This window comes from Polyodon spathula, chromosome 7 (genome assembly GCF_017654505.1).
Source record: "Polyodon spathula isolate WHYD16114869_AA chromosome 7, ASM1765450v1, whole genome shotgun sequence".
In the NCBI taxonomy this organism is placed as follows: Eukaryota; Metazoa; Chordata; class Actinopteri; order Acipenseriformes; family Polyodontidae; genus Polyodon; species Polyodon spathula.
The window spans coordinates 33,551,369-33,572,969 of record NC_054540.1 but is presented as its reverse complement, the minus strand read 5'-3'; the positions used below and the strand labels follow the sequence as shown (position 1 = coordinate 33,572,969).

The 21,601-nt window shown below is 39.3% G+C and overlaps 1 protein-coding gene across 1 annotated transcript in view; it reads right to left on the bottom strand.

Annotated features, from left to right (window-relative positions):
• The window catches only part of LOC121318572 (anoctamin-2-like), a 91,893-nt gene that overhangs the window by 51,689 nt on the left and 18,603 nt on the right, over nucleotides 1-21,601 (bottom strand). The window contains exons 8-17 of the mRNA XM_041255389.1: nucleotides 21,353-21,408; nucleotides 17,955-17,990; nucleotides 16,712-16,776; nucleotides 15,901-16,035; nucleotides 14,716-14,870; nucleotides 12,847-12,929; nucleotides 10,901-10,912; nucleotides 9,812-9,905; nucleotides 8,933-9,001; nucleotides 5,751-5,770 (exon numbers count right to left, since the gene is read on the bottom strand). Coding sequence (XP_041111323.1) covers nucleotides 5,751-5,770; nucleotides 8,933-9,001; nucleotides 9,812-9,905; nucleotides 10,901-10,912; nucleotides 12,847-12,929; nucleotides 14,716-14,870; nucleotides 15,901-16,035; nucleotides 16,712-16,776; nucleotides 17,955-17,990; nucleotides 21,353-21,408 — 725 coding nt within the window. The remainder of the gene's footprint in view (nucleotides 1-5,750; nucleotides 5,771-8,932; nucleotides 9,002-9,811; nucleotides 9,906-10,900; nucleotides 10,913-12,846; nucleotides 12,930-14,715; nucleotides 14,871-15,900; nucleotides 16,036-16,711; nucleotides 16,777-17,954; nucleotides 17,991-21,352; nucleotides 21,409-21,601) is intronic.

The window sequence follows — 21,601 nt, the reverse complement described above, 5'->3', positions numbered from 1 at the left end:
GAAGCAATTTTTTAAACAAACAATTTAACAATATGAAGGTTTAATACACTTGCATTAGATTCAAACTGATAAGCAGAAAGAGACTGAAACTGAGCACAACACAAGATTGTTATTCTGGGAACCTTGGGGTTTGGTTGCTGGATTCAGAGTAGAGTTGGCACTGAACCCACGATGTGTCCTCGTTACTCATATTCACTTAGTTACCGACTGTACATGGAAAAGTACCCGTGGCTGGATATAAGAATCAGCAGAGGGTCAGTCCTAGTAAGCTGATACCTCCTCCCTCTGTTCGTTATATAATGTGATGCAGTTGCTAGAATATTCGTTTTATTCCAGCGATAATGACCGATGGGGAGCTCCTTCTCAAACACAATCTTTGAAAAAATATGTATTTACTATGCATGCATTTCAGTACTCATCAAAAATAAATAGTTACCGTAACAGGAAAGGAAGCCAAGGAAGAAAATTGTATTGCATTGTGGCTTGCCCTTCCCAACCCCCTGTCAGTTTTAACCTGTGGGATGGGAATAATCTGTACGCTGCTTTTTGTAGTTCTCCGTCTCTTACATTATACATCTGTCTGGTGATGAATGCCTGTTTCGCAGAAAAGTAGTATTTATTAAAACGTATTAACATATTATTAAAATGTTTCCAACTAATTTCCATTGAATAAGATCTTCAAACTCTGTAATCCAAAGCCCTTGCTTTGAGTTTCGGTGTTTAGGCTACAGCTGTGGTGGACTAATGCAATTGAATGTAATAAAAGTGCTGGTGCTTTTCATTTACACTAGCAGGGCTTTATTGCTAGATAATGAACTGATGTGCTGAATCTTGATTGGCTGAAGCAGTGTCCAAAATTCTATTAGGGTTATAATAATTCAACATCTCGTTTTTCAAGAGTGTCCCAGAATGCTCCGTTTGCACTATAAACTGGCAAACACCACCAACTCTATAGGGGGCGTTGTTGTCCATCACTCAGAGGCTTAATTTCCCATGCTGTTCCATTTGCTTTAATTAGCTCATTGAAGCAGCATGGAGCCTGGTGATTTCAATTTAGTCTGACCATATGTATAGAGGAGATAGGAGACATCTCCTCAGTTCAACCTGCGTGTCTGTGCTCTCTGTCCAGGTCACTGTAAGGTGGATATAGCAAACTCCCGTCACTGCTTAAAGCACTTTTTTCGTTTTGTATATGTTGTTTTTTATAAATTCAAGTGCACTCCCCAGCATTTAACCAAGGCTGTAGCGCCTGCAATTTAGTGTTCACGACTTACCTGCCAAGCAACCATTCAACAAAGCATAGAAAAAGTGATAAACTGACATTTACTGTACAAAGGCTTTAGAAATCCTTTTTTGTAACCAAATTTACTGTAGAGTTCAAAACTGAAATGGGTTATTTTGCACCCCACAAGCCCCAACTCAAACTCCTCTGCTGTGATGCTTCAGTACATGGAAATGTTACCCCAGAATGGAAGAGTTTTTGCCAGTCATTTTCTATACAGTGTCAATTATGTAAACGGAAAATGCTGAAGTGCAGAGAATTGCGGAAACGTGCTTTCTCAGTATCACATGCATATGTGTCACCCACAGATCTCCAGGAATTGGGTTAGATTGTGGCTTGCTTCTTTAAAATCAGACGCTCACAGTGATGCATTTTAATCTCTGAGACAACCAGAGATGCAGGACAGCACATTGCCAAAGAATGACCCAACAAAAAATGACTTTGTAGGAATTCCACTAGCGCGTATTTAAAAGTGTGTCTAAAATTAGTGTGTGTGTGGCATTGTCAGCCATATATAAAAAGACTAAAGACACATTATATGTATGTGTGTTGCCTGTCATAAATATAGGACACCTGGTAGATCAGCTGATATGTCTTTATAGAAGAAAGAGCCAGTGCCATCTACTGTGGTAATCTTTCACTTTGGATTTTTTTCCTATTGTTTTACTGGCAATACACTGTTTGCTACAAGAGGGTGCTGCTGCTTACTAATATAAAGACACATTGGCTGATCTAGCCTATGTATGTCTATGGCAGGCAACTAGAACAGAAGAAGAGTATGAACTCATAGACAAAATAACACACTAAAAAAAAAAAATAAGCACACAAAAAATATGAGTCACTACAATATGGTTTGCATTGCAATAAGGACCTCAGAATGACTGCAAACATCATCACAACAGAAAGGGACACAACTTGTGCTAAAGCCTTTTTAAAAGCATGTTAAAATACTTTAAGATACTATAAGGGTTCATAAATAAAAGATAGTTTATCAATGCTGACAGGGAACAAAAAAGAATTAAAATAACAATGCCCTTCCATCTTTCAAACAGCCCAACAAACGCACAGCCAGTCAAACTTGCACAAGAGACAATCTCGAAGGCAAAGCCCCATGCTGCACTGCAACATCTGAAAAACATGACTCTAGCAGCACGTAATACCCAGACAAAGAAGATACAATCCATGCTGGACCAGCAGAGCCCAGATTATCTGATTAAAATGCACAGCGAGCAGAGTGGGCCAGCCCCAATTAAATCACATGCTGCTACTTCAAAAGGTGTTAAATGTACAGTATACAGACAATAAAAACCCAATAGTTTCCAGACTTTCCATACTAGGAATTTTTTTCATTTGACTCCCCTCAACAGCTTAGGAAAACTAAAGATCAGTGGCCATCCTCCGATCCCATCCTCAAGCTAATCACCTCTTTACACCCAGAGCCCCACAGTGGATGCTGGCAAGCTACCAGCCCCTGGAGGACAAAGGGCAGCCCTGCAGGTGTCCACTTTCAGCCCAGTCACCTAGCCTTGACTAGTGACTGCTGGGAACACTAGAGCTAATGCATGGATGAAAATAAGACTTCCATTGCATATCACTTTAAACCATTGTTAGTTTGTCTTTGAGTTTAATAATAAGACAAACCTGAGCTTGTTACTTATACACTGGCTTATCAAGCTGGAATGGGTGAAACTGCTAAGCAATAGGAGTCTTACTTCCATCCTTGTAATCCTTACTTCTCACAACAAGGACATAAACTTTCTCTCCCATGACACCACACGGTCATGTCTTTACAGAGTGAGCCACTTGCAGACCCCAATCATTTATTAATATTAGGAGCACCCTGTGTATAGCACACTTCACTGACCTTTCTCAAGTTGCATTTTACAATGCACTCTTTTATAACACCAAATCAGATGCATTGTAATGTGTTATATTGTGCCTCTGTAGTGCACCATGGTAAGCATTATTTAGTGGGGTAACTCTCTTTCTATACAAATTCTGTAAAACAAGTCCCCTAAAGAACCAGCAGGTGGTGCTGTCCTCTTCAGGACAGCACATTGTATTTCAAATATGTCCCCTAGTAGTATTGCATGACTTATAGTAATAATATTACTAAAACTATTACTAAAGTATTCCTAAAATAACACCCAGTACTACAGTACAGAAGTGCAGGGGTTTGATCTTCAAAACAACAAAAACAAAACAAAAGCAGCAATGGATTGCAATTGAATTTACTTGTGAATTGGTGGCATTTGCTTAAAACCTAAATGAAACATGAAAACCAGATAAGCAGGCATTCTCTTAAAATGTGCACTTATTGCCTGATAATAACGTGCCAGGGTGGAGCTCAGAATATGATCCAAATGGTCATCCCCTTTCCCAGATCTGACAATAAGCCCTGCTTATAAACAGAGGATAGGATGCTCAGGATGTATAAGCAGCTTCTGGTGATTGCAGAGGAAGACTGTGCTCCTGTGCCAGTTAAACAGGATTGCTTTCTAAAGAGTCCCCTGCAGCTGATCCCTGGAGCCTGGGATCTTGGTATGGGGTACAGCAGTGTGCACATATATTAGAACACCCCAAGATGTGTATTAACCAACCTGCATGAAAACCTCAAGGTGTGAGAGTTTCAATTTCCAGTCAGTAATCAGTGATATAGAAACATTTGTGTGAAAATGTTAGACCACTTTGTGCTTTAATTAGGCATCTTAAACAACTTCTAAAAAGTCTCCTGCATTTGATTGAGCCCCTAAATATATTTGACAATTTTCCAAGATTTTCAGTAACAGTGGTCATGTCATATACACATCAAATCAAGACTACAGAAGCAATGGGGTGTTCTAATACATTTGCACTACTATACCATTCTAACGGTACCCTCTGACTCCGTGTTGCTATTAGACAGGCAAATACAAAACTACTAGACTGGAAATACAAAACAATTACAAAGCAATTAGAATTATAGGTGATCTGGATCAGTGGTTCCCAACCTCTTTTCCTGGGGAACCCCTGTGTCTTCTGGTTTTCATTCCTACTGAGCTTTGAATTAATTTAGACCCTAAATTGAACTGATAATTAAAGTTAGCCATAACATTTTATAAGTAACTTTATATAAGTAACACTGCAACTGTAAAAGCTGAAAATAATGAAAGGTCTAGTTAAGCAAATTATCAGTTCAATTAAGGGTCTAGTTAAGTAATTGATAGTTCATAACAGCACCTAAAACCACTCACTCACTCAAATCTGCCTCAATTTCCTTTCCAGAACAAAGGAACATGGAGGCTTTGAACTCAATCAGTGAAGCAGAAACACTTTTCAGACCCCCCAAAAAAAAGAAAAACAGCAAACTAAAAATAAAAATAATAAAATATACAACCAAGACTAAACTAAAAACAAAATCACTACATTGAAACATTCTAACAATCTGAAACCCAGAAAGTGTCTAATTTCTTTGAGTTCAAGCCCATGACATCCATTTCAAACAGGTGCTAGAAGCAGTAGCCTGAATATTTGGGATCACAACCGTTTTATGTCTGTGTAATGAAAGGGATCGGCTTCATCAAAGGCTGTATTAACCTCAAGTGCACTTCAAATCGCTTTTCATAAGGAGATTATCAGTGTGGTAGAGGGGCATACTGAACCTAGAGAGGAAGGCTTTCAGACATTAGAATAATCAGAGTCTTCACAATCTCTTAGTAGATCCATCTGGTCACAAAGTACATTTGAGAGGTGTTTTATTGTCTCTCGTTAGTCTCTAAATGAGCCTCTTCTGTATAGATTCCATGTTTCAGTTTCACTGGCTCATATGTGACCGTCACTGCATTGTAAAGGAGGAAAGATGGGTCTGGTAATGGAATCATCTGGCTGTTTATGTTTCAGCCAGAACACTGTGCCAGGAAAGAAAATGTTATACATCCAAAATGTAACCAAATTCTAGTAACCTGGAATGGGTGCAACTGCTATGCAATAGGAGTCTTATTTCCATCCCTGGAGAATAACAACAGCTGATGTAAGCATGCATGACAGTATTTGGCTTGCTTGGTTTTTCTGTAAACTCTTTTTCTGTAAACTCTTCCAGACATCTACACTGACCAAAAATATAAACGCAACATGCAACAATTTCAAAGATTTTACTGAGTTACAGTTCATATAAGGAAATCAGTCAATTGAAATAAATTCATTAGGCCCTAATCTATGGATTTCACATGACTGGGAATACAGATATGCATCTGTTGTTCACAGATACCTTAAAAAAAAGGGGGCATGGATTAGAAAACCAGTCAGTATTTGGTGTGACCACCATTAGCCTCATGCAGTGTCACACATCTCCTTCGCATAAAGTTGATCACGCTGTTGATTGTGGCTTGTGGAATGTTGTCCGACTCCTCTTCAATGGCTGTGCGAAGTTGCTGGATATTGGCGGGAACTGGAACATGTGGTGTACACGTCGATCCAGAGCATCCCAAACATGCTCAGTGGGTGACATGTCTGGTGAGTATGCAGGCCATGGAAGAACTGGGACATTTTCAGCTTCCAGGAATTGTGTACAGATCCTTGCGACGTGGGGCCGTGCATTATCACGATGAAACATGAGGTGATGGCGGCGGGTGAATGGCACAACAATGGGCCTCAGGATCTCATCACGGTATCTCTGTACATTCAAATTGCCATCGATAAAAAGCAATTGTGTTCGTTGTCCGTAGCTTATGCCTGCCCATACCATAACTCCACCGCCACCATGAGGCACTCTGTTCACAGCATTGACATCAGCAAACCGCTCACCCACACGACGCTATATACGCTGTCTGCCATCTGCCCGGTACAGTTGAAACTGGGATTCATCCGTGAAGAGCACACTTCTCCAGCGTGCCAGTGGCCATCGAAGGTGAGCATTTGTCAGTTACGATGCCAAACTGCAGTCAGGTCAAGAAACCCTGGTGAGGAAGACGAGCACGCAGATGAGCTTCCCTGAGACAGTTTCTGACTGTTTGTGCAGAAATTCATCGGTTGTGCAAGCCCACTGTTTCATCAGCTATCCGGGTGGCTGGTCTCAGACGATCCCGCAGGTGAAGAAGCCGGATGTGGAGGTCCTGGGCTGGCGTGGTTACACGTGGTCTGCGGTTGTGAGGCCAATTGGACGTCCTGCCAAATTCTCTAAAACGACTTTGGAGGCGGCTTATGGTAGAGAAATGAACATTCAATTCTCTGGCAGCAGCTCTGGTGGACATTCCTGCAGTCAACATGCCAATTGCATGCTCCCTCAAAACTTGAGACATCTGTGGCATTGTGTTGTGTGACAAAACTACACATTTTAGAGTGGCCTTTTATTGTCCCCAGCACAAGGTACACCCGTGTAATGATCATGCTGTTTAATCAGCTTCCTGATATGCCACACCTGTCAGGTGGATGGATTATCTTGGCAAAGGAGAAATGCTCACTAACAGGGATGTAAACAAATTTGTGCACAAAATTTGAGAGAAATAAGCTTTTTGTGCATATGGAAAATTTCTGGGATCTTTTATTTCAGCTCATGAAACATGGGACCAACACTTTACATGTTGCGTTTATATTTTTGTTCAGTGCAGATGAAGTTGATGCTATTAACAGTATAATGTTGATGTTTTGCATGGCAAGTGAATCAAGTTTGTTGGTAACCACATATCTTGGTTAGCTCAAGACGACAGGCGCTTGTAGCTGTGGATTTGGAATTGAAAAAAGCAACAGAACTTGCACAGTAAATAGTTGTATTCATGTCACTTGACTTGAATGTCAAGAAGATCAAATAAATGTATGTAAAATGTATAAATGTATTACAATTCATCCCACAACAACAAAATAAAACTCCTGTGTAGATGTACAGTCGCCTACACACACGCTCTGCATCCCATAATAGTACTGCTCATGGCTGACAAACTGCAATTTGATTGGTAAAGCATGTTGCTATGTACATTACAGAAGGGGCTTTCATGGGATTCCAGGGTTTGTATGATCTTTAGCTGCTGTACCACTACATAGATGCTAGCACACACCAATACAGGTAGCGTTATCTTTCACACAGAATATTTAGACTCTTATTATACAAGGCGTTGTTAAAATATATTTATGAATGCCTTATCCTACAGACAACCCAGTACTCTGGAAGCACTTGTCCATCAAAATTTCTAAGTGTCTCAAGCAAACGGACAAGCCTTAAAACCGAGCCATGTCAATGTTAAGTGTGGTTTTGTTTACCAAGGCTGTGTTTGAAAGAGGAAAGGAAATCTCTTTAGGGTGTTAAAGGCCACATATGGACCTTTTCATTTTATTGTGTTACATGCTCCCATGTGTTGTTTGTGGATAAAATGTTAAAAAAAACAAAACAAAAAAAACAATACACACACCTCACATAAACAGTTGTAGCAACACATGGGAACATGTAACTGTGAACAGGCTGGATGTAGGGGTGATGTCAGGCCAGAAGGAATCACACAAGCAGCCAGTAATGGGGTTGAAACTGAGACGCAATGGCTCGCTCAGTGTTTTAATTAAAAATAAAAGGTTTAAACAAAAACAGCACATGGCACTTGATGCCAAAATAAACAGACAAACAAAACGAATAGACACCAACACACAAGGACGTACACTAAACAAACAAGTACCGTGCTGGTCCTCTGGCACGACGTAGCAATTGATTTTGTATTACCTTTTTTTTATTTTACAATCCTCTCTCTCCCATTCATTCGCCCTGAACACACAACTCCAAGTGAGTAAACTGTGCATCTATATATATACTGTTGTGCCAGGATTCAATTACTACTTAATTATTCACTTGAATCCCAGCATGTGAGCTAATTTGTGAAACCCATGTAAAGTGAAGTGCAATCCCAGTGCCAAAATACAACTATATATTTTAAATCACTCGTGCTACACCGACCCATTTATGTCCCGTGCACCAATACATATACATCAACATTAACACATCACACGCAACATATAATACAAAAATACACACAGGGGCAGGGCACATTGCCACAGTAACACAATCAAATAAAAAGGTCCTTATGTGCCCTTTAACACTGAAGGAGTGATTGCTTGATAACAAATCAAGAGACTCGTATTGATTCAGCTGAGCTGTGAGTTAGGTGAACAGCAAAGGGATTGAGAATGAGACTTTTGATTGCACTATGCTGGCTGATTCTATTAACCAATGATTGTATTAAGCAGTTTGCATGATACAGAGATATGTCAGAAGTGAATCGATACCCAGAACATTGAGGTGTGGAATCCACAGTATTTATTCTGCCCGAAATGGAACATCAAAGGCTATATCTCTGTTGTCAGTTAATACCTTGAGTATCGACCATAAGCCTCAAGCATGGACCCAGTTGGACATCCCTGAAATCAGAGAGGTAATCTCCCCCTAGGGTATGTGGTTTCAAAATTCAAGGAAGGCATCTTTCTGAGCTGCAGTACTGTTTTTACAGTTATCACAGATTTCACGATTTCCCTGTAATTTACACATTGCTGTGAAACATGTAGTTCCCAGTGAAAATTTCCATTTCTGAAAGAATATTGTCAGTATTTTGTATCACTTAAATTACACTTCTCTGTACTTTGTTGGTCTACAGTACTACACCCCAGTCAAAATAAGCTACCAGTTAGTTACCAAGCTTTCTTCTCCCATGGTAGACAGGACTTTCTTTCTCCATTTGTTTTTGCAAGAATCCCTATTCTCTTCCTCTTTCTTGGCCTGCAGCATATGAAAATGAACATTTAGTAACAGAGGACACTGTTTGCAATGCACATGGATTGCTATAGTGCTTAGTTTATAGCGTTTTCACTAAATAAAACAGTAGACCATCTTATGCTTTAATAGGAGTTTGTGTAGTCCAGTTGTTAAAGAAAAGGGCTTGTAACCAGGAGGTCCCCGGTTCAATCCCAGCTTACTCACTGACTCATTTGTGTGACCTTGACAAGCCACTTAACCTCCTTGTGCTCTGTCTTTTGGGAGAGACGTTGTTGTAAGTGACTCTGCAGCACACACACCCTAGTCTCTGTAAGTTGCCTCGGATAAAGGCATCTGCTAAATGAACTAATAATAATAATAATAATATACACCAAACTGTGGATAATAAGGATATAATTCTATCAAGGGTTTCTGCTGACATAAATCATGAGAGCACTAGAAACTCAAAATAGAATTACTGCCCCATTTCAGTTCGCTGGTTGCAGCTAAGTCTCTGTGTAGATTTGCTACCTCTTTCCAGTTCTAGACCACAGTAATTATCCATCAGGTGGATGTCCTCTTAAAGCAAAACAGGACTTTAGAATCTTGAAACTAGATTTTACCGGCAAAGTAAATTTCAAACAGCCTAAGCGATCCAGTCCAAAACATATTTAAAACACGTCTTCATAGCAAAAAACATGTTCTCAGTTCATAAGAGCAGTAATCCCCCTCACAACGGTCATTAACTGTAAATAATCAAATCTAGATAATCCTGTTAGTATTTAGTTGGACATCAATGTTATAAGATAGCAGTCCCCCTTGACCTACCTCAGTCTTGCTCTTTTTTCTATTTCCCTGTTTCCTCTTCTTCCGATTCTTCTGCAACAGTTTTGTTTCATATTCTGGTCGTGGACGCTCCTAAAGAGTGCCAAGAGCAGCAAATATAATAACTAAAATTATACAGTATCGCCAAGAATTATTCAGACAGATGCACTTCAATATCCGTGGTTAATTTTCCCAAAAAGTTAACACACACATTATGCTTGGAACCCTGTCATGCATGAAATATTACAAATAGCTACCAAAAAAAAAAAAAAAAGCTTTTGGACACATTCAATATATTTTATTGAATTGTATTGATTTTTTTCCCATTACTTTCTATGTGGCAAATTGCTTGCTAGTCTTTGATATGTCCTCATATAAAGACTAGATAAGAGCTTTTTTTTTTTTTTTTATCCATGCGTGAAAGGGTTAATCTAGGCTGTGTCATGTGACTAATCTGTGGAGTCTGAATAAAAGGGCATCAGAAAGGCATGAGACAGGGACACTTTAAAATCACTTTTCTTCATTATCATTATGATCCCCCTTTTACTGCGGCTAGATTATTTTGTTTTTTCACTTTTAAATTTTTTTTTTTTTTTTTATGTCAGCTGTAGGTCCATTGGAGTCTGAAGTAAGATGCATTTGCAACTGTTATCTGTAATGCTGCCATCTGCATATTCCAAACTGAAGTACCAGTTTACACGATACAACAAGTGAATCCAAAGATCTATTAAACACAAGAAAAAGGGGCCAGTGATAATATTGCTAATGAAAGATTGTAAAACCTTAGTGAACACTTATAGAGCTACGATATATATATATATATATATATATATATATATATATATATATATATATATATATATATATATATATATATATAAATTGAAATAAATTGTTGTCTGAATAATTTTGATGCCTCCGTATGGATATCATTACAGATCTGGATCACACCAAAAACACATAAAAGTCAACTGTCCAGACAATCCTATTCCAAACACTGAATCCGTTAAAGGTTTAACAACAGGATGTGTAGACTTGAACACAGACACACAGTATGCAGGTTTTAGCTGATAAAAATAAACGCAAACCTTTATTCGCTCCTTGCAGGTTAGGTAGTGAGAAGGAGAAAGATACAAAACACAATATTTTAAACATAATGGAGCATTGTAGCTCAAACACCTGACCTGCCTATTGTGCACACTGACAGCTCACCTTGATTATAGACAACATTGTGTATAAAATACAATTCAAGCAATACTCAGGTGTTAAAGTTGGTTACGTTTTAGGTTACCGGCTTTTCAGAGTCAAAAATCAGGGGATATATATATATATATATATATATATATATATATATATATATATATATATATATATATATATACACACACACACACATATATGCTGGTGGCCAAGTTAACTTTTATGGTGGCCAACATTTTTAAATGATAATTGTTCCACAAATCAACACTTTTCCAAGTCTGATTAAGAAATGAAGTCGGCTCAAAATAACATTAAAGGGACATCACGTGATAAAAATAAAAACCAAAAATGAAGAGCTGCATGAGTATTATACTGTGACAAAGTGCCCGCCCCTGTGTATATTATCTGTTATGTGTTGCGTGTGGTGTGTTTAAATGTTGGTGTATAGACATTGGTACACAGGATATAAACGGGTCTGTGTAACACGAGTGTTTAAAAATGTATATGTGTATTTAGGCACGAGGATTGCACAGCACTTCACGTGCAAGTAAAATGTAGTAATATGTGAGCACGGGGAATTGCACTATTTAATTCACGTGCTGGGATTCAAGTGAATAATTAATTGGTAATTGAATCCCAGCACAACAGTATATATAGATACACGTTGTCACATACCGGGGGTTGGGTGTTCGGGATATATATCAATTGCTATTGCGTTCTGGTGGGACCAGCACGATCCTTGTTTATTTAAAACTCACCGTGTTTGTCAGTGTGTCTGTCCGTGCGCCGTTTTGTTAAGTTTAGTCTGTTTTTGTTTGTCTATTTATTTTGGCGTAGAGTGCCGTGTCCTGTGTTTTCGTGTTTGTTTAAACCTTTTATTTTGTAATAAACCGGCGCCAACAGGCGTCTTCATCATTTCATTTCACATCATCGTCTTTGTATATTTCATTCCTTCCTGGTTCTGACGCCGCCCACTTGGCCGTCTTTGTGACATATACATATAGATTAAATAATTACATTGTTAGAAAAATCTCTTCAGTTTACCTAAGTAAAAATTAATATTCAAATAATTATACTGTTGGGGGGAAAAAAATAAAAGAACTCTGCTGCCACAATTTTTTTAATTTTATTTATTTTAATTTTTTTTTTTTTTTTTTAAATAAATGTCTGGATGTAAGGGGGCTATAATTTGTTTGGGGCATTTTGAATACAGAACCAAATGTGCATTTTGTAAAAGCCCACTAATACTGTTTCTTCATATTACCTGCATTACAGATGCATGCTTTCCCCTAGCGCAGGAGTGGCCAATCACAGTCCACGAGGGCTATTCCACTCCAGATTTAACAGGTAGAATGAGACAATTAACTACTTCAGGGTCTGGGTGGAGGTTTAATTGGTTCAATTAAACAATTTAGAACAGGGTTGGAGCAAAGACCAGGAGTGGAATGGCCCTCCAGGACAACGATTGGACACCCCTGCCCTAGAACATCCATAAGCTGGTCAGATGACTTCAGGAACACCTTGCGCACAGCGGAATGCACTTTGTTAACTACGTCGCATTCTCCTTCTTGATCACAGAACCCCTGACTACACGACTGCATAGCTGCACTGCTGTTGATCAGAGCTCCTGACTGCACAGCTGCTCTCTTGTTGTTCAGGGCTTCTGACTGCACAGCTGCTCTGCTGTTGATCACAGATCCCCTGACTGCACAGCTGCTAGGCTGTTGATCAGATCTCCTGACTGCACAGCTACTCTGTTGTTTATCACAGAACCCCTGACTTCACAGCTGCTCTGCTGTTGATCTGCTAGTTAATGGTGCATAGTAGCACTCACCTCCTCCTCCTCCAACCCAGTGAGATCCCATTGGTAACACAGCCTCATCTGTCGCCGCTTCCAATGCTCTAGAAACATGGTAGCTGTTGAAAAAATGAGAAATGAACAGCTGAGTGTAACATCTCCTGTTGAAGCTGCCTTGATAAAGTATGTTTTAGCGTCTGAATCTGATTTATTTTTGAAACTGTTGATGCCTATATAATCCCTGCATTCTCAACAGAGCTCTCAGAATCATATCTAACCCCCAAGTACATCTGGCATGCCAGAGTGTAACCATTAACATGAATGCCCGCAACACGCAAAAAACACATCAGTAAGAAACACTACATACAGTAGAACAAATGGAACAGAATGTTACAGTGGGGACAGGCTTATGGTTACACTCTGGTGTACCAGCTGTCCTTTGAGAGGTGACGTGTTTCAGAGCTGTATTGATGCCGCAGGGGTGCTTTCAACTTCTGAGTTTTAAAAAAGTCACCAGGATGCAATGATTAAAACAGAATTAAAATTATCCTACACAACCTAATAACTGTGATGTTTCATTACAGTACCTGCACCAAGTTCAAAAAGGTAAAAGTATTCTTGAATGAAAGCATTGGGAAGCATATACAATATCCGAGCAGTACCAGGCCATGCAAAGAAATAGATTTACCAACGGACTGCTTTAAGCCTTTTAATTGTACACCAAAAACAGTAACATGAGTAGATTTCCATTCAAGCTATAGCCACCACATAATATATGTCCACAATAGGTGGATTGTTGTGCAGGGCCCTCTCTGGGGCACGGACAAGCTCAATAGAGTGTGGATAACCAAGAGTTCCCTCCCCGGACTCCAAGTGTCAGTAATAATGCATGCCGCTGTCCCCATCCCTTCATTTCACAAAAGCTGATTTATGGAGTGCTTCCTAAAGACAGCGTAAGACTAGCTGCTTTCGTTAAGCAGACACAATGGGCCTGTCAGTCAGCCGAGATGACACACAGTGTGACTGTTCTAGCAATGGCAAGGCAGCGTGACCGAGTATAACATAATGGACAGTAATTAAACAGCTTCATAAGGGGGTGTCTGACAGGGACAGCGTACAACCAATGGCCTCTCACTTGCATCCGGGTGTCTGCAGGAGAGAGATAGACATGCCACTTGTGAGACGCTACCATAGCTAAAGATTGGTCGGCTGGTCGGCGTGTCCTGGCGGAGGGTGTCACTATAAGAGAGAGCTACCGCCATAATAGTCTTAGAGATAGGATGACCTTAATCCATGAATGACCTTGTAAATTATTACGGCAACTTCTAAATGATTTTGGAAACTTACTGGTAACCAAAGTAAGGACCTAAGCCCTGGAATAATATGTTGAGAAAGCAGTCTGGCAGCTGTTTTCTGGACTAGCTGAAGCTTTCCTTTGTCAGCAGATTGCCCATACCCCCTATCTGAGGATGCTTATCCACTTACTTTCTTTGCGTAGGGTGTGGAAGCAGGATTCACGGATCAGTGACGGAACAGTTTTTTTTTTTTTATGTCGCACGTAAGCAGGGCTAGGTGGTGTACTAGGCTAATTCACTAAAGTTGCATTGCCTTTTTCCTCTAGAGGCCTGGGATGAAGTCCAGCTCAGGTCACACTACAAAATCAGTGTTGGAATTCAGAAATTGTTCTTTTTTTTATTGTTATGAATGTATTATGTCAGTCATTCTTCAATAGCACAAGCCTACTAGCTGGGGTTCCATTACACCTGCAAGGTGGATTGTAGAGCAGACTTGGGCAAGAGGGAATAGTGTCTGTAATTCAAAAGAATAAACAATTCATTAACCCTAACACTAGCATTAGTTAAGCATGACTAAGCACACATTTGCCCATATCCTCTCAGTTCTTACCCCAGAGAGCCATGAATACAGAGAAGAAGACAGTGGCTGGGTTGTCGAAGAGGTGGCTGGCTTTGGCAGTGGAGCAGGCTGTGCTGAGGTTCCAGTAATCACAGTACTGGTCACACAGGGGGCACATGGTAAAGTTGTACTCACACATCTCAAGGCTACGGAAACAGAGAATCAGTATTAACATAGGGGTTTAGCAGGACAGAGCTTGGAATGAGAGTCAAATGTGAAAAGGGCAGTGTTGTGTGACACACTGCTGTTATGGATTCTGTCCCGTCAGTGAGATGAGATGGGGTTAAAAGTTCTATATCCACGAGTGCAGAAGAAACCAGCTCTACTGCATTGTGGTTCAAACATTCGCTTGCAGTGTTCTCGGACACCATTTGTTGCCCAGCCTCCACCCTGTTGCATATGCAAGCAAAGTAAAAGGTTATTATTTCTTCATGTTCCTGCCCAATTTCTTTGGGTTTGTTTTATATGGTCAAATTTCAACTTTGTTTGACTAGAGGGTCAGAGGAACAAAGGGTCAGTCTTCGAATTTTGGATCAAACCCATTGACGCTATAGCTCAGAGTCCATTTAAACGACAATAAAATCAAATGACTGCCTAAAAATCTTAAAATTCCCTCCATTCAACTGTTTCAGACACACAGTATAATCTGCTTTCCTGCAGGTCCCCAATAGCAATAATCATTTCCAATAGTTATGTTTTCAAAATGTAATGGCTTTATAAATCAAGGCTAGACTTTACCTTTTATTATTGATCCAAAACCTAACAAATATTTGACTATGAACATGCATATGCAGATTGGAGTCAGTCCGTGGATTTCAGCAGTCACCTCTTTGCTGTGTCCGTCATACAAAGAGTGCAAGAGAAAGTACACTCTCAAACTTAATTAACGGTGGCAACATTCTGCATTGAGTGTTTTAAAAGCCCATTTTCCCCTAATCTGGGTCACTTATTCTGCCCTGCTGTCAGCTTTAAAACCCAAATCGGCTTTTAAAACAGTTACTGTGGAAATTAATTGCCATTGATTAGTACTCCATTGTAAAGGTGAGGGAAGGACAGCTTTTCTTGTTTTGAAGTCAACACATTAATGAATGAATTTATTTAATACCTGCTAAATAAATACTTCTTAAAGGTAATTAGAACTCTGAGTATGGGTACCAGTACGACCCTATTGGTTACCTTGGTATGTTGGTGTCCAATGTTGCACATCCATACAGAAACACTATGATTCCCACGACTGATGCTGGAATAAGAAGCTCAGTGTACACGCCTAGCCATGCAAAGTACAGTCCGATACTTTCTCCAAAATATTTCCTGTCAAAGGAATAAGTAAAGAGACTGAGTTAGAAACAGGAAGTCTATTTTAATGACTTAATGGAGACTTCCTCGTTCCTTCCTCACCATGTGGCAATGTGACCTTTCAACTCTCCCCAATAAATGTTGAGTAGATGGGGCTGGAAAAGTTAAAAGGTCACATTGTCACATGATTTTAATAGACAAGGAACACTGTTCTGTTGCAGCTTTTAGGATTTTCCAGACAAGCGCTAAGCTAGGGAAAGGCAGAGAGTTAGAGAAAAAAACGATAAAAAAGGACTTAATACACTTAGTATTACCCATAGTATCAAAAAAGTGTAATAAAGCACAGTGAAAGCATATTAAAGCATAGGTGAGCATTGTAAACCCCACAGAGGTATGCTAAGGCTTATTACAAAACATGGTAAACCAGGGTAAACTATGTTAAATGCATTGGGAAAGTAACCATGGGAAAAGCATGTGAAAACTGCTTAATTTCTGTCAAACTTATATAAGGGTATTGGTGTGACTGTACCAAGCAAAATGAAACACTGTAAAATAAAGGGAAATGTAAAAAAAAAAAAAAAAAAAAACTAGTATAATGGCAATTTTCTTCATAGTCTGAGTAATCTAAGCATAACATCCCACACTGAGCAGAATTTCCAGTAAAACAATAGACGTGTACAGACTGCATTACCTTATGAGGTCAATCGGCTGGTATTTGTAAAAAGCACCATATCTGGCCCATTCTTCATGCAGCAGCTTAAAAAAGAAGATTCAATTACTGAGCAAGAAATAGTTTAGGATAAACTTTACATGAAGTGTCTCTAATTACTGTGTATAATAATAAAATCCAAACCATAATCTGTACTGCTTGTGCAAGGGATTGAATAGCCTATCGACAGAAGCTGAGTGGATTCAGAAGCACACCTTGTCAAGTTGGAAAGCAGCAAAAAACACAGAGAGTCGGAGAGGGCTTTTGCTGGTGTATAAGAACTGAATTAAAAATGTTGCGTTTGGCTGTAAACCCTTTGTATGGTGACATACATGTTACCTTAACATACTGGTTGTTAAAAAAGAATCGTTAAACTACAGACTTGCACAAAGCATTAGAGGAGGTGGGTCTTTTCTCTATCTTTTCTTATATTTATATATTGTTTTTGCTTTCAACCTATTTTCATTAATATCGCTATTTGCTCTTGTTTGGCTGAGCACAGATAATTTAAAAGGGCATGTTCTTCATTACCACAGGAATTAATATATGAATAGGTGATCGTGTGCTCTAGAGGGGGGGATTCCCAGTTCTGTAAAATGCTCTAAAAAAAAAGACAAGTCATAGCAGATATGTCTTAATCCAATCAGGCTCTAAGTGATGTAGAAAAATATTCCAGATATCAATGTTTTGGGGGTTTAACAGATTTATGGTGACATTTGTCTATCAATTAACAAGGAATGAGCCATAAAGAAGTGTTAGACAGTGCATGTGAAAGAAAGTTGCTGTTTAAATTAAATGATCTGATGTACAGACATGCAATGTATATGTTGTGAATGTTTTACTCATTACAGTGTGTCGTAGTTGATGAAAATACATGTTTTAATGAACTTTGTAAAGACAACAAAAGACAAACCGATTTACCACAGAACAGTAAATCAAGAAGTATTTAGTGGTTGCTAATGTAAGTGGAGTTCAAGGAAGAAAAGCCATGCTTTTTTGTATCAACATTGTGTTTTAATGCTTGTTTTGCCGGGTTATTGGTGAACCCCTGGTTAAGCCAACACTGTTTAATGTCCCAAAGTATGTTCAGTCCCTTCAAAGCAATATTGAAATGATGAAATAAGTTATTTAGACATTGTGTTTACCTCAGAGAGTAAGCTAAAGCAGATAATACCAGCTAAAGGGGTAGAAAAATACAAAATAAAAAGAGAAAGGCTTAATTTACCTTCCGCTCATTCGCCTCAGTACCTTCATAGTTCCCCTGGGATAGAAAAACAAGACATGACTCCATTTGTAGCATTCAACAGGGCACTGCAGCAATATTGTAAGTGTAATAAACAAATGCAACAGGGTTAAAATCCCCTCCACCTGCTTTGCAATAGGGCTGAGATGGGGGACCTGGGGCTTTGATTGGTTTGCCAATCAATTTATCAGTCTGGTTTACTATTCTTTCTTATATATAACTTGTGGCTTAGATCTCCCGGTCTCCTGGAACCAGGTTTCAAGCCACTGTTCCTGGAAAAAAGTGTGTAAAGATATAGTGTTTGTTCTGCCTGCTCCAAGGCAACATTTTAATTTGATTGTGTTGTGTTCTTTTATTTCAAGTTGTATAATTTTGGTCAAAAAGTGCTTAACTGAAAATGCACTTTCTATCTGGTTCCAGCCACTCCCGCACTTATAAAACACACACACACCCCTTTCCTCACATCAGTTACTGACTGGGTCTATAAGCCCCACACATCCTCCCCTATGCAGCAGAACTGCAAACTTACAAACACAACTCAAACTAAAGTTGCTCTGAAATGTCTGTAACTGTAAAATGTATTATAAGTCACGTCCCAATTGAATCCTATTAACAGCAGCTACACTTAAGTTGAGGAACAGTGGCTTGAAACCTGGTTCCAGGCGACCAAGTTTGAGGCAACTTTGTTGTATCAAACCCCATGTCTCCCCTGGTGTGCCATGCAGTGACCTGAAACCTAGTCTCTTGAAACCACGTTCCAAGCCACAAAGTGGCTTTGTGTTCCCTCAGCTTTAGAAATTCACTGAGAGTGTAGATCTTCCACTCAGAATGTCAGTAACAAAGCATTGTAAATCTTTCAACCACAACAGGTTCTATAGAAGCAGATTAAGTAATATTAGTTTTTCTCAGTTTTTTTTTTTTAATTATGATTTATGCACTCTTTTTATTTAGATTTAATGAGTTATAATATAAGTTTACCATATTTCAAATCTGTGCACCAAACATCCATTTTATACTGTGCTTCTTTTTGTGCCCATGCATATTTACTGCAGAGTGTATCTTTCTCAGCAGTGATTTAAGTAGCTCTATAAATCTTTGCAAGATGTGTGCCTGAAGTTGTGCTGTACCAGCAGGATCCTTTTCAGAGACTCAACAGTCAAGTTGTTCCTTTCCTTTGTCCATTGGCTTTGCATCAGTGAAAAAACTTGCTCTACATTTGCATTGTGAGAGGGAACACCAAAGAACTGTGCAATACAGTATGTACTGTAACAGTGCTGAATGACATTCAATGTTTTTGGAAATATTATATCGAAATATTTGGTCTATTTGTGGAGTGCTAGCAAGTTCTTGAACTCTTCATCTCTTTTACAACCTTCCACACATTTCTTGAGATTGCAAAGTACTTACCTAAACTACAAAACAGTTTAAATTTGGAAGTCATTGTAGCTCGTGTTGTTTACATTATCATGTGTGCCTTGCTGCAGTTTGACGTTCAAGCAACATCTACGTATTTTAAGTGATGGAAACTGAAACTTTCAAAGTATTTTTAAATACAGTTTTCTTAAATACAATTACAGTGCTGGTAGCATTTTAATAGCAAACTGTATTTATCTTACGTACCAGTATTTAAACCTCAGTGTTTCCAGAAATATATTTTAAGGGGAATTCTCATACCTCTCATTAAAATCTACATTATGCTACACTCGCTCTAGCATTCAGGAATAATAAAGAGCACATTTTAACATGAAAATTGGTGCAATTTGTCAACACAATACATACAGGTAGTGATTTTGTTATGCAAATCTCTTTGATTTATTTGTGTAGGGCAACTGAATGAACTAATTCCTGTTTATTTATTTGTTTAGCAGGCTCCTTTATCCAAGGCGACTTACAAATGTTACATGGCAATACAAGGTTAAAGAATATGTATATAATATATAAGCCTATATAATGTGTATTTATTTATTTATTTCATTTTTTTTTTCTAGTGATGATCAAAAAACAGAAAGATTAAAAAAAAAAAAAAAAAAAAAAGGTATTTTTTTAAATTAGACATTTGTGATTTTTGGAAAATCTGCCCGGACAGACGAGATCAGGAAGGCCAAACAGTGGAGGAAATGTCGGGAAAAATTCTGGGGCTATGAAAACAGAGGACATGTCCAAAGAATCTGGGCCTGTGCGCAGTGTTGAACCTGGGCCTGTGCTATATGTTGAACCTGGGCCTGTGTGCAGTGCTGAACCTGGGCCTGTGAGTAGTGTTGAACCTGGGCCTGTGAGCAGTGTTGAACCTGGGTCTGTGAGCAGTGTTGAACCTGGGTCTGTGAGCAGTGTTGAACCTGGGCCAGTGCGCAGTGTTGAACCTGGCCCAGGTTCAACACTGGGCCTGAGAGCAGTGTTGAAACTGGGCCTATGACCAGTGTTTAACCTGGGCCTGTGAGCAGTGTTATTTGATTTCTGGCTTCAAGTGTTGTGTTTACTTCACAGGTTGGTGCTCTTTGAAAACAGCAACCGGAATGCATAATAAAATAAAGTATTTTTTTTTAAATACTAATATACTGTTTAAAGACTGGAGAGATGAGTTTTGAACTGAAGTACTTCATAATCCCCAAAATGTTCTGAAAAAAGGACACTTCAGGACAGTCCGGGAATTGCAGCTCTGAAAGCATCAGCAGCAGCAAAAGGGCGAGCAGGCGAAATCCCGGACATTTGTTCATTTTTGGAAAGTCTGCCCGGACAGAGATCAGAAGGCCAAAACAGAGGACATGTCCAGGAAGAATCTGGGCCTGTGCGCAGTGTTGAACCTGGGCCTGTGCTCCGTGTTGAACCTGGGCCTGTGTGCAGTGTTGAACCTGGGCCTGTGTGCAGTGCTGAACCTGGGCCTGTGAGTAGTGTTGAACCTGGGCCTGTGAGCAGTGTTGAACCTGGGCCTGGGAGCAGTGTTGAACCTGGGCCTGTGAGCAGTGTTGAACCTGGGTCTGTGAGCAGTGTTGAACCTGGGTCTGTGAGCAGTGTTGAACCTGGGCCAGTGCGCAGTGTTGAACCTGGCCCAGGTTCAACACTGGGCCTGAGAGCAGTGTTGAAACTGGGCCTATGACCAGTGTTTAACCTGGGCCTGTGAGCAGTGTTATTTGATTTCTGGCTTCAAGTGTTGTGTTTACTTCACAGGTTGGTGCTCTTTGAAAACAGCAACCGGAATGCATAATAAAATAAAGTATTTTTTTTTAAATACTAATATACTGTTTAAAGACTGGAGAGATGAGTTTTGTGGTTTCTGAAGTACTTCATAATATTCCCCAAAATGTTCTGAAAAAAGGACACCATTTCCAAGAAGCTTCATCTGGATAGTCTTTTCTTGTGTTTTTATCATTGTGTATACTCACATCATGAAGTGGGTAGGCTGAATCGTAGGTGCCATTCGCTATTAAAGCTGCAATACCTAAAGAGAGAAACAAACAGCAAGTGTGGAGATGTTACTGAACATCTGCTTCAAGCCTCATCTGGTAACACTTTACACTGAGTGTCTCCAATTACTGTGTATTTGCATAGTAGTTACTTAGTAAATGCATTTGTACTTACACAGAATTACAATATTATTATGTATAGTTACAATGTACTTAACGTGTAGGGCA